At 43.0% G+C, this 13,861-nt stretch overlaps 1 protein-coding gene across 5 annotated transcripts in view; it reads left to right on the top strand.

The window, feature by feature from the left end:
• EP300 (EP300 lysine acetyltransferase) overlaps positions 1-13,861 on the top strand; it is a 136,075-nt gene that overhangs the window by 10,790 nt on the left and 111,424 nt on the right. For all 5 annotated transcript variants that reach the window (XM_075833531.1, XM_075833530.1, XM_075833528.1 and 2 more), the window contains exons 2-3: positions 4,590-5,215; positions 7,095-7,265. In XM_075833531.1, the coding sequence (XP_075689646.1) occupies positions 4,590-5,215; positions 7,095-7,265 (797 nt within the window). The remainder of the gene's footprint in view (positions 1-4,589; positions 5,216-7,094; positions 7,266-13,861) is intronic.

The following is a 13,861-nucleotide window of genomic DNA, read 5'->3' as shown; positions in this document are numbered from 1 at the left end:
GGACTCCTAGCATCGTACATAACTATAACCACTTATAATGTGGTGACAGAGCCTCTTTAAGGCAACTCTGTGAATTTCCTTGAGTGGCTCAGCCAGAACCCTGACTTAAACCCAACCGAACATCTCTGGAGAGACCTTTAAAATGGCTGTCCACCCACTGTCCCCATCCAACCTGACAGAGCTTGAGGATCTGCAGAGAAGAATGGCAGAAAATCCCCAAAACCAAGTGTACAAACCTTGTGGCATCATACCCAAGAAGATTGGAGGCTGTTATCGCTGCCAAAGGTGTTTCAACGAAGTACTGAGAAAAGGGTCCGATTACTTATGTCAATGCAAGATTTTAGTTTTTCCTTTTCGATAAACTAGCAAAGAACTAACATTCTGTTTTCACATTGTCATTATGGGGGTATTGAGTGCAGAATGATGGGGAAAAACGTACATTTTGTTTAGGGTATGTGCACACGGTGAGAGGCTTTAACGGCTGAAATGACAGACTATTTTCAGGAGAAAACAGCTGCCTCGTTTCAGCCGTAAAAGCTCCTCCTCGTATTATGCGAGGCGTCTGAGACGCTCGTAAATCTTGAGCTGCTCTTCATTGAGTTCAATGAAGAACGGCTCAAATTACGTTGCAAAGAAGTGCCCTGCACTTCTTTGCCGAGGCAGTCAATTTACGCGTCGTCGTTTGACAGCTGTCAAACGACGACACGTAAATTACAGGTCGTCTGCACAGTACGTCGGCAAACCCATTCAAATGAATGAGCAGATGTTTGCCGACTTATTGTAGCCCTATTTTCAGGCGTAAATCGAGGCATAATACGCCTCGTTTACGCCTGAAAATAGGTCGTGTGAACCCAGCCTTAAGCACAAGGCCTCAACATAACAAAATTTGAATAAACTGAAAGCATCTGAAGACTTTCCGAATGCACTGTATGTGATAGACAGGAGAGCAGATTCTCCTCTTTGCGTGCTGTGTATAGAAGAGAAGATAGCAATTGGAATCCGCCCGCCCACTAGCTCCGACAACAGATAAGGCCTCGTGCACACGACGTTATTCGGTCTGTGATATATGGACCGCATGTCGGTGGCATTTCCTGGAACGAACACCGTTCCGGGCACCTAGCATCATAGTTATGTATGATGCTGGGAGTCGCTGTCTCCCCGTGGGACTACTGTCCCATACTGAAAACATGTTTTGGTACGGGACAGTAGCGTCATACAGAACTATGATTCTGGGAACCCGGCTTCCTGAACTGGTGTTTGGTCTGGGAAATGCGGCCGACATGCGGTCCACATATCACGGACTGAACGCGGTCGTGTGCATGAGGCCTTAGAGAGAGCCTGCAGAGGAAAACTGCTAAAAAAGCCATTTGCAAGTCATACAATGGCCAAAAATAGTGTTGTTCTTTATGTATACAGAGTTTTCACAGCAAATCCGCCTTGTGCCAACACACCCTAAGGGTACCAACACACGTGGCAGATTTGTCTTGCTGATTTTTCCGCATCAAATCTGCGTTGTGTGGATTTTATCCCTTCTGCACGGAAAATGGTGAAAGGTGCTGTGCGCGTCCAGGACATGAGATTGCTGCGGCTTTGAAAAATCTGTGTGGAAAATGTTTTACAGTATGTGGATGAAATTTTTTTTCAATCCCACCTGCTTGCCTGTAACAGTCGTCCTCTGCGGATTTTCTGCATGCAAACTGGAATGAAAATCTGCAACTAATCGGCTACGTGTGCAGGGGGCCTAAAGCTGTATTCTAGTTATTTGTAACCTAAGCCTATTCAGTGTATTCTCAAGTGTGTTCAGTTATGCATCAATTCCTTAGTTTTCAAAATCCACCATTTGGCAGTGGATCGAAACGTTGTTCCTATAATTACTGGTTAAGGCCCCATCACATGACCGTAGAATTTGTCCGTAATTGTGGACCGTTATTAGACCCATTCTTTTCTATTGCTACGGACACCTTCCCGTATACGTGCCATAGAAAGGATCCTAGAATGTCTTTTACTTAAAGGGATTCTCCAGGACTCTTATGTTGGCCTACCCTATATCAGATTGTTGGGGGTACGACTTCAGGCACCAATCGCTGGACCTTTACCAGGAACAGGACTGCTCTTGTATCGTTGGGATAAGAGCACAAGTGGCAAACTTCACCCTTCTACATTTTACATGTAGTAATTTTCAATTTGTAAACCCCCAAAAATTGTGGCTCCCAATGTTTTTTTTTTCTTCTTAGAAGTCTGGGGCCCGTGCATTGATGGCATTTGCTAGACATCCATGTTATTCCTATCACATACAGTGTTACCATATTGCTAGGATATGACATCACTTTATGAACGATGTGAGTCCGGCCTCTGGGACCCCAACTAATCGTGAGAAGGAATGGGGCCTTGCTGCAGGTTGCTGTACAATGAGTGCCGGGAGTGCCGCTATTCAGGCAAAACTTTGAAGGGGACTCGGCTCTTAACCAGCACTTAGACGCCTTCATTCTCGGGATTGGTTGGGGTCCCAGAGGTCAGACCTCCTTAAATCAGAAAGTAAAGGCATATCACTGGATAAAGTAAAGAAATTGAGAGCGCCGCACTTTCACGCCTGACTTTTTGTATTCTGTTTGAAACATCTGCAGCAACGTTCCTTTTATGATGAATAGGAGAGTGAGATTTTATAGAAGTCTTACTGCAGTTCAATTTCTTCACTTTATCCAATGTTGCAGTTTCTCTGAAGTTTGTAGAAATCCAGAGTTTTTTTCTATTCCTAAAATTCTCCCCAAGATAGCACCTGCGTTATATTTTTTTTTTTTTGGGGGGGGGGAATTTTCACACTGCAGAGGAATCCACATTACATATAGAGTAATTTTTACCATCTGTATTGGCATGGGGGTACTTCGCCACCCTTTGTTGGTGAAATTGAACATCTGCATTAAGCCAAAAAATATGCACAGGTTTTTTTTTTCCCCCCTGCAATGTGTCAGTGGGGCCTTATTCATCTAACTTACTGTTTTCTATGCAGAATCCGCAGCAAATTCCCCTTGTGTAAACATTCCCTAAAGAAGTGAGAGAGACACTTTTAACAAGTTGTGCTCCCGTTAGCGCGCATTCTGCGCAAGCTTTTAATTTATTCAAAAGCTGCATGGTTTTTCTTTATACAATGAATAACCTTTTTCAGATGACTTCAGAAAACAGCTTTTAAGTAATATGGTTATGATTGGTGGTTTGCATATCAGAATCTGACCAATCGATTGTTAATGCAAGCACACGAAGACTGGGTTCTCTTGTCGCGGTTTAAATACAGTTTTTGCCGCAATTTTCATAAAACCGCTGCAAAATAATGTGATTTGGCTGCCATTTGCCGCAAAAAAACACATTTACACTGCGACGTGGGATCCCAGCATTTGCACTAATGCTATTGTGCACGAGCATACAGAATGCAAACATGTTTGAAACTCAAGGGTTTCTATGGGATTAGAAAAATATCGCTGCTTTCTTCCAGAAATACCACCACACCGGTCCATAGTTTCTGTTATTGCAGATCCGTGTTACTAAAGTGAATAATAAAACACAGTTGTGTGGGTGGTATTAGACATTCATCATCCGAGCACTGGAGTCTAGGTTAGAAGGGAGTGGACGTGACCTCCGGGTCGGACTACACCAAACGAGGTTGCACCTCGGAGAAAATAGGTTTTGCATTTTGCGGCCTGGTGCTCACACCCAGTGCTGAATGCATGGAGCTGTACACATTCAAGGACTGCAGCATGCTCCATCTTTCCCAGCACCGTCATCCTCCCCCCACACCCTACTGCCATTAAGAAAGATCACACCATGGCTTTCATAGGACCGTGCTCTGTGCTCCATCTCCATAGGGGAGGAAAGCCCAATACAGTAAGCTGCTTCCTGCCAGCAGAGGGCACATTGCTGGAGCATGAGGAAGGTGGGTATGTGGTGAGGACGATGACATTGCTATGACAACTGGGGGAGGGGATTAGGATGGCCATACTGCTGTGTGCCTACAGAGGAAGCAGTTGGTGACCCTATTATGATTACTAGTAAGAGTGGGACCTAATGTGACTATTGTGGGGGGTAGCAGGCTCTGGTTACTGGGAATGTGAGGGGAAGGGGCAGCATGACCGTTAATTTGTAGTTGGTAATCATGGGGACATCCATCTGTGCACAAAAGTAGGATATTTGCAAGTTGTGTTTTTTTAAACATACAGTTGAGCAATAAAGTTTGATGCCAAAGTTAACACATCCTTTAAAAAAGAAAAAAAAGAATAAATCTGAATTTGTGGTATGGTATAAATGACAATTTCTCAATGTAACTTTTGTAAATGCTTTTTAGCTTTAGGACCGTTCCACTCATGACTTACAGGCAGCCTTCATAATGCAGACAGATGAGCAGAACTGCTGGGAAATCTGACATTCTGCCCCGCTCGTCTGGATATTATCCAAAAAATTGTATCTGTATAGTGAACTTTTCTAACTCTCTATTGGGATGCTCTATAAGTAATTTCTCAATGTTAGCGCGCTCTAGTATTTTTCTAATTTTGTGTGTTATTGGAAATCAACTATGGATGTATTTTCCCTCTTTTTTTTAGATTTTGGATCCTTATTTGACCTGGAGCAAGATCTGCCTGATGAGTTAATTAGCTCCAATGAATTTGGCGCAAGCAACGGTGGAGAGATCGGTCAGTTGCACACCAGCATGGGTATGGTACCTGACGCAGCTGCTAAACATAAGCAGCTTTCTGAACTTTTGCGAGGTGGTAGCACAAATATGGGTATGGGCCTTGGTCAGCAAACACCCCAAACCAGCCCAGGTATTGGACTTCTAAACAACATGGTGAAGGGCCAAATGACCCAAACCGGATTGTCACCTACAAGTTTCAGTTTAGGAGGTAATGGAAGCAATCCAGGACAATCCACTCAAAGCCTGATCCCCTCCTCGGCAGCTGGAATGATGCCTTCCCTAAACAATCCAATGAACCAGTCTAGAATGGGCATGAATACAGGTATGATGCAAGCTGGAAATGGACAAAACATGATGCAGGGGCAAATAATGAATGGGTCACTTGGTGCAGGAAGAGGTAGACCTGGAATACCATACTCGAACCAAGGCATGGGAAGTTGTAGCAACCTTTTAGCAGAGACTCTTCAGCAAGGGGGGCCACCAATGGCAGGACAGCCAGGAATGAGAAGCCCACAGCCAACCGCTATGAACAAGGTAGGCTGTTTTTCAAAACTTGTTTTTGTAAGCATATTTTCTGCTTTAAATGCTATGTAAACTTTTGAAGGCAAATTTTATTTTCTTTAAGGAAAAAAAGTTTTTTGTTTCATTTTGAACAAATTCTTTTATGTCCAAATCCTCCTGCACTTCATGCTGCAAGCTCCTCCCCTCTGCTCAGTGATGGCTCATGACTCGCCGCTAGAGCTGGCATTCAGAGCAGAGTGGCATGGGAGAATCAAGTTTCTCTGTCATGTAACTTGCATGACCAAGGAAAAAGCTGTTTCAGTTGCCTTCCTTCTCCCCTATATTACCCTGTCAGCAGTTTTGGGGCCTCAAAACTTGTGACCAATTCCTTTTTTTAAAGGACCTGTCGCCACACATAGGGTCCCTGTTATATTAGAACAATCATTGGCCCCTTAAAGAAATATTTTTCTGAATACATGTAATTAAAGCAAATGTGAAGGAACTACTTTATAAGACTTGCAAAGGTGGATATATTCTGAGGTTCCCAAAATAACTGACTGGGAAAATAAGCGAATACAAGGCATAGGGTTTGAAAAGTATATCGGATTAAAAATCAAGTTCTCAGATTTGAAGTGATATGAAATACGTGGATGGTGCATTTTTGATATATTTATTTATTTATTTATTTTTTTATTCTTCCTGAACTCTCGCGGTCTGGTGGGGGGATTTGGGGTTATAAGCGACTGTATAATGGAATGGCTTAGATAATACTGATATTTGGATGGTGTTTCTGATATATAAAAATACAATTATTACTAAAAGAAAAACAACTTTATTTGATTATGGAAATGACCGACTCCCCAAACTTCCTGGTTAGGGGATCCTGTCATCTCCTGCGTTATCCCTAACACTGCGACAGCATACAGTCTCCGAACGCGAGGCCTCACTGGTTATCGCAAGATCTTGCATTCTGTCTAAAAGAGCTCTATCTACTGTATTAATACGGCAGTCATCGATCGATAGTTGCTGTATTAATGCTTTTAGATCGATAGCTGCTGTATTAATACCGTAGATAGCGCTGTTTTAGACAGAAAGCAAGATCTCCGTTTCTGAGACTGAATTCTGCCGTGGGGTTTTGTGGGAAGATGCAAGGGATGAATGGATCGCTTAACCAGGAAGTTCGGGAAATCAAATCATTTGCCTAATGATGCAAGTCTCTCAAAAAGGTTTCTTTACATTTGTTTTAACTGTATATAAAAAAAAATAATATATATATATATATAATTTTATTTATTTAAAGGCCTAATTATGTTTCTAATAAAACAGGTTCCCTATGTGCGGGGATAGGTCCTCGTTGATACTGGGATACTGGTTTCAATTATAATAAAGGTGTGGGTCCCAATATTGGGTCTCTTAAAACTAGAGCGCACTTCACCCGCTGTCACCTACGTTTTTACTATGAAGTGAGAGAATCCCAGTTGTATTTTTCGTACTGATTCTAAGATCAGCAGAGTATTGAATTTATTTTGTAGCGTGCATTTCCAATCTGCTTTTAAGACCATGTAAAATGGAATTAAAATTCTATTCTTCTCGAATAAGGCTTCATTCACATCTGGGTTGGAACCGCCGTCAAAGATTGTATTGAATGCCGGAAAAAACTATGCAATGTGGGAAAGCGGTCTATGCTGTTTTCCTTTTTCTGTTCCGATGACTGAACGGAGAAATGAAAATAAAGACGCAGATATGAACTGAGGCTAAAGACACTTAGTTTTGCAAAATAAGTCACTTGATTAAAATGGTGTGTATACCATAAACTAATTGGCAATTATTCACTGGCAAAGACACGTCCGTTTTCAGTCACCATGTAACTATTACACTTTTCAGTATTACAGTCAACTTTTTTTTTTTCTAGCTTGGGATAATGAACAACCCTAATCCCTATGGGACATCTTATGGTCAGAATACTGGTCCCCCGCTGGGAACTACAGGGCTTGGTTCCCAAATGCAGAACAAATCGGCTTTACAAAACAGCCTGACCCAATTTTCTATGGACAAAAAATCTGGACCTGGCATGCCAAATATGGTAAGTATTTTAAAATTGTTGTCTTCCTAGTTTTTTTTTTCTTTCCAAAATCTAAAAATTCGGTATTTTGAGATTTTATAAAAAATTAAAAATATTTTAAGACCAGAGAAAAAGTTACAGATGATTAGTATGCAAGCGAGCTGTAATGATAGAAATCCAATATATACTAATTTTGGATGTTTTCAATATCCTAGTATTTTTGGCCTGTTCCTCACAACCAAGAATTCATCCTACTGATCTAATCAGAATGATGTCAGGAGTGTTGCAAAGTATAGTTTAAAGGGAATGTGTCGCTAGAATTTTTTTTATTCTTTTTGCAGTTAAACAATTTGTATAAAAGTGATTACCCATTGTTTTAATTTTTTCACAAGTCAGGAAATATTATAAATTAGATTTTAACTTATAACATTTCCATGTGCTGGCCACTAGAAGGAGCAGTTCCCAAAATTGCAGCATGGTCACTGTGGTAAAGCAACTTCATTGATTAATCCTGCAAATTTGGGGTGAACACACTCTCCTCTAGTGTCCTCACACAATACCCCCTCCCTTCTTCTGGCTAGTGCCAGGAGAGGGAGGGGTTTGAATGTCTTCAAACCTCCTACACTGTGTGCCGCCATTTTCTGAGCGACTGCACAGTGGTAGGAGGTTCTCAGCAGACCGTATCACATACATGTACATAAATTACCTGCTCCTACCGCCTTCTCTGCTGGTCTAACAAAGTTCTTGCCGCCTACACTCCTCTTCCTTGCGCCTTCGCTTCGTTGAACATATGGCCAGAAGCCGCGGCCGGAAGTCGTCCTCTTACTGTCCGGCAGCGGCTTCCATTCCACATGAAAATGGTGCCGGATTTCGCTCTACGAACGAGCTTAGTTTTGGTCTGTGACTGAGCACGCTTCTGAGAATGGAATGGCTCCCGTTCGCATTCTCTATGGGGTTGTATGTGCCGTATTCCATCTCTGTATGTGTCGGCAGCCCCCATAGAGAAGTAAAAGTATGTAGACAGTAAAAAGTAGAAAGTGACAACACAAATAAATAAAATTTATTAAAAGTTTATATTCTATTAAAAGCAATATAATAAAAAAATAAAAACATGACACCTTCCCTTTAAAGGGAATGTGTTGCTAGAAAAAAATGTTTTTTTTTTAGTTAAACAGTTAATGTATAGGTGATTAAACATTGTTCTAATTTTTTTTGTTTTTTTCACGAGTCAGGAAATATTATAAATTAGATTCTAATTTATAATATTTCCCAGTGCTGGTCACTAGATGGAGCAATTCCCAAAATTGCAGCATCGCATGTGGTAAAGCAACCACATTGCTTTATGCTGCAAAATTGGGAAAAAACCTCTAGTGAGCTCTCAGAATCCCCCCTCCTTTTATCCTGGCTAGTGCCGGGAGAAACGAGGGGATTGAACGGTCTAACCTCCTACACTGTGTGTCGCCATTTTTTGAGCTAACACACAGTGTAGAAGGTTTACATACAGTAGTAAACACACACTAAAACACGAACATACATAGAAATAACTTACCTGCTCCTGCCGCCGCCGCTCCCTCCGGTCCGTCTGCTGCCGCTGCTCCAAGTGCACAAGTCCGGAAACCGCGACCGGAAGTAGTAATCTTACTGTCCGGCCGCGACTTCCGGTCCACTGGAAAATGGCGCCGGACGGCGCACAGTTCAACTTGGACTGTGTGGGAGCGTCGCATGCGTACAGCATAGTGGATGGAACGGGCCCCGTTCGCATTCACTATAGAACTGTATGTGCCGTATTCCATGTCTGTATGTGTCGTTAATCGACACATACAGAAATGGAAAAAAAAATGGCAGCCCCCATAGGGAAGAAAAAGTTAAAAAAAAGTAAAACACAAACACACAAATATAAAAGTTTTTAATGAAAACTAAAATCAAACTGATGTAAAAAAAATTTTTTCGGTGACACTGGTCCTTTAAGTCTACTGCTGTGATGCTCAGCAGTTCAGTAGTTAGCACTATTGACTTGCCGATCTGGGGTCCTTGATTTAAATCCAACCAAAGGCAACATCTGCATGGAATCCCTGTGTTTGTGTGGGTTTCCTACCACACTCCAGAAAAAAAACGTACTGATAGGTTAGTTGGCATCCTATAAAATTGGCCTTAGTCTTTGTTTAAAACAGGGATTAGATTGCGAGTTCCTTTTTGAGGACAGGTACTAATATGTAAATGGTGATTCTCTCTCTGCAGCGATGAGGAATATGTTGGTGTTTATAAGCATGTATAAGCGATGGAGAATAAAAAAATGCATGTGCTGAAGTATTTGTTTCGGCTTGGCCGAGAGGGCCTGGCTTGCAATCTCTGTTCTGGTTCTTCCTGAAGGAGTTCAGATCAGGGCTCTCGGCAGGCCACTTGAGTTCAACCACATCAAACTCTCCCAACCATGTTTTTATGGACCTTGCTTTATACGGGCGCAATCATGCTGGAACAGAGAAGGGCCTTCCACAAAATTGGAAGTCTACAATTGTCTAAAGTATATACTGTAGCATTAACTTTACCCTTCACAGAAGGGGCCTAGCCCAAACCCTTAAAAACAGCCTCAGACCATTATCCCTCCACCAAATTTTGCATTCCGGTAGGTAGCATTTGCCTGGAATCCACCAAACCAATACTCCATCAGTCTGCCAGATAGTGAAACGGGAATCATCACTAGAGAACATGTTTCCACTTTTTCAAAGTCCAGTGGCGGCAAGTGCGTTACACCACTCCATCCAATGCTTGCATTGTCCGTGGTGATCTTATGCTTGTGTGCAGGTGTTCGACCGTTGAAAACCCACTTCATGAAGCTCCCAATGCACAGGTCTGGTACTGATGTCACTTGCAGAGACAGTCTGGGACTCTGTAGTCTGTGATGCAGCAATTGGTGGCCTCGCTCTGAGTCTCTGGTGTCTATCGCTTTGTGGCCAAGCTGTTTCTCCTGGACGTGTCACGATGATCATCTTTATTTAGCACCAACGTATTCCAGAGCACTTTACAATTCAGAGGGCACAGGTACAGGTACAGGAACAAAGTGACAAACTACTTCAAACTAGGAGAGTGAGAACCCTGCTCGGAAGAGCTTACAATAGGGCTGGGCAATTATTTGGGGAAAAAACACCTGCAATTCAGCGCAGATAATCGTTATCTTGTGCATATTGATTTTTTCATTCCCCCCCCCCCAGTTTCAACTGTATCTGCGTTCTCAGGACGCTGATACAGTTGAATCCAATGGTAGAGCAGGGGGCCGTTAGTGAATGGTAGAGCAGGGACCTATGAATCGCCGGTCGCTCACGGGTTGATGCAGACCGGCAGGAAGCAGTGACATCGCCACGCATGTCTGCGCCAAGCCACATAGGCCGGAGGAGCAGGGGGATTACCTCTACTAGTCTTTGGAACGGAGTTAGGTGAGTATGTATTTTACTATTTGTATTAGGCACTTTTGGGGCTGTGTGGAGGCAGCTATGGGGCATTATACTGTGTGGGGGCAGCTATGGGTGGGCATTATACGGTGTGTGGGGTAAAGCTGGGCGATTAATGGGGGAAAAAAAGAAACCAAAATTCTGCACAATTAATCACACATTGCACATTTTAGGTTTTTTTATTTTTTTTTTCCCGGTTTTAAACTGTATCTGCATCTTTAGTTGAATCCAATGTTAGGTATGGGGCATTATACTGTGAGGGGGCAGCTATGGGAGCGTTATACTGTGTTGAGGCAGCTATAGGGGCATTATACAGCTATGGGGCATTTGCTGTGTAAAGGCAGCTATGGGGGCGTTTACTGTGTGGAGGGCTGCTATGGGGGCGTTTACTGTGTGGATGGCAGCGATGGGGTCATTTACTGTGTGGAGGGCAGCGATGGGGGCATTTATTTTAATTGTTCATTAAAGAGGCTCTATCACCACGTTATAAGTGCCCCATCCTACATAAGGAGATTGGCGCTGTAATGTAGGTGACAGTAATGCTTTTTAGAAAAACGATCTATTTTAAACCACTTTATGAGCGATTTTTAGCTTTATGCTAATGAGTTTCTTAATGCGTTTGCAGGTAAGTAGCTACATCGACTTACCTGCAAACGCCGATGCTGCTGCAGAATCAAATGTAGCCTCTGGTGCCGATGTGTCCTCACTCGTCCGACACGATGCAGGACCTGGGGCAGGAAGTGAGTGACGTCACAGCGTGATCTCTCGAGAACACGGCTGTGTCTGCACTGCCAGAAGCTGGGCGTTGTGAATAGAAGTGGATGATGCTGATTCGTCAGCATCATACACTTCTATTCACAACGCCCAGCTAGTAAAAGAAGTAAAAACGCCCAGATGTTACAAACACAATACACGCCCACTTGGACATAACGTTAAACACGCCCAGTTGTACTTTAGAAAGCCTCATTTGCATAAATATAAAAATGGTCATAACTTGGCCAAAAATGCTCGTTTTAAAAAAAAACAAAACGTTACTCTTATCTCCATTGCAGCGCCGATCTGCTGCAATAGGAGATAGGGGTTGCAAAATCTGGTGACAGAGCCTCTTTAAGAGGACTGAAAATAATGAATTTTTGTTTCAACAAATTAAATCTAGATGTTTGACTCTTCAAAGTAGCCACCTCTAGCTGATATAACCGCTTTACACAATCGAGGCATTCGTTCTACAATTGCATTCAGATATTGTTCAGAAATGTCTTCCCAACATTGTTGCAGAAGTTCCCACAAATGTGCTGCACTTGTAGGTGGCTTTTGCTTTCACCCTTCTGTCCAGTTCATCCAAAACAAGCTCAATGGGGTTTAATTCTGGAGACTGTGCAGGCCATTCTATTCTTTGAAGCCTACCGGCTTCTTCTGGTTGTCTTAGGTTGGTCTGACATAACTTAGAAGTATGTTTTGGGTCATTGTCTTGCTGTAATATGAACCCGTGACCAAGTAGGCGTACACCAGAGGGTATTGCATGGTGCATCAAATGGCCAAGGTAGCCCTTTTTGTCCAGTATGCCAGTAACCCTGTGCAAGTTGCCAACACTGGAACCATCAAAAGAGCCCTAGACCATCACGCTTCCTCCTCCATGTTTGACAGTTGGTATCACACTGAGGAAGCATCCTTTCACATACTCAACGATGTATAAAAACCCTGCATGATGTACCAAAGATGTCATGGACCGATAAATCAAAATTTAAAGAGGCTCTGTCACCAGATTTTGCAACCCCTATCTGCTATTGCATGTGATCGGCGCTGCAATGTAGATTACAGTAACGTTTTTATTTTTCAAAAAACAAGCATTTTTGGCCAAGTTATGACCATTTTTGTATTTATGCAAATGAGGCTTGCAAAAGTACAACTGGGCGTGTTGAAAAGTAAAAGTACAACTGGGCGTGTATTATGTGCGTACATCGGGGCGTGTTTACTACTTTTACTAGCTGGGCGTGGTGTATAGAAGTATCATCCACTTCTCTTCAGAACTCCCAGCTTCTGGCAGTGCAGACACAGCGTGTTCTCGAGAGATCACGCTGTGACGTCACTTCCCCAGGTCCTGCATCGTGTCAGACGAGCGAGGACACATCGACACCAGAGGCTACAGTTGATTCTGCAGCAGCATCGGCGTTTGCAGGTAAATCGATGTAGCTACTTACCTGCAAACGCTGATGCTGCTGCAGAATCAACTGTAGCCTCTGGTGACGATGTGGCCGACACGATGCAGGACCTGTGAGTGACGTCACAGATCTGCACTGCCAGAAGCTGGGCGTTCTGAAGAGAAGTGGCTGATACTTCTCGTCAGAACGCCCAGCTAGTAAAAGTAGTAAACACGCCCAGATGTACGCACATAATACACGCCCAGTTGTACTTTTACTTTTCAACACACCCAGTTGTACTTTTGCAAGCCTCATTTGCATAAATACAAAAATGGCCATAACTTGGCCAAAAATGCTCGTTTTTAAAAAATAAAAATGTTACTGTAATCTACATTGCAGCGCCTATCTACTGCAATAGCAGATAGGGGTTGCAAAATCTGGTGACAGAGCCTCTTTAAGACCTTCTTCCACTCTTCAATAGTCCACTGGAGGTGCTGCTTGGTCCAGGCAAGTATTTATTTTTATTTTTTTCAATATTAGCAGTGGTTTTCTTACTGGTACTCGATCTGTCAAACCTGCAGATAGAAGTCTTCTCTTCACAGTTGAAATGGGAACTTGTTTATTTTTTGCTGCATTAACTGGTTTCCGACACAGGACGAGAATATTCATCCTGAGCAGCGTGTACCTGGCGCATTAGGAAGAGTATTCTTGTCCTGCGTGACAGCCAGTGTCCGCGCGACATGACGAGTGGGGCAACGGCTATAATACACAGTTGCAGACCCGCTCTAGCGGCGGTGAGAAGAGAATACTCCTCTCTCCGCCGTTAACCCCTTGAATGCTGCGATCAAAGCTGATCGCGGCATTCAAAGCAATAGTGAGAAGGGGGACTCTCCATTAATCGCATCACAGGAAATCCCTGTGACGCGATCGATGTCTATACCTGGTATGGGCAGACAAGGCTGTCTGACCATATTTCCTGCTAGGGCATGCTGAGGTATGCCCGAACAACTGCCTGTGTACAATCAGTACACAG

This window comes from Rhinoderma darwinii, chromosome 7, assembly GCF_050947455.1.
Source record: "Rhinoderma darwinii isolate aRhiDar2 chromosome 7, aRhiDar2.hap1, whole genome shotgun sequence".
Taxonomy (NCBI): domain Eukaryota; kingdom Metazoa; phylum Chordata; class Amphibia; order Anura; family Rhinodermatidae; genus Rhinoderma; species Rhinoderma darwinii.
Note: the sequence above shows the minus strand (reverse complement) of the source record. Positions and strands in the feature narration are given on the sequence as shown.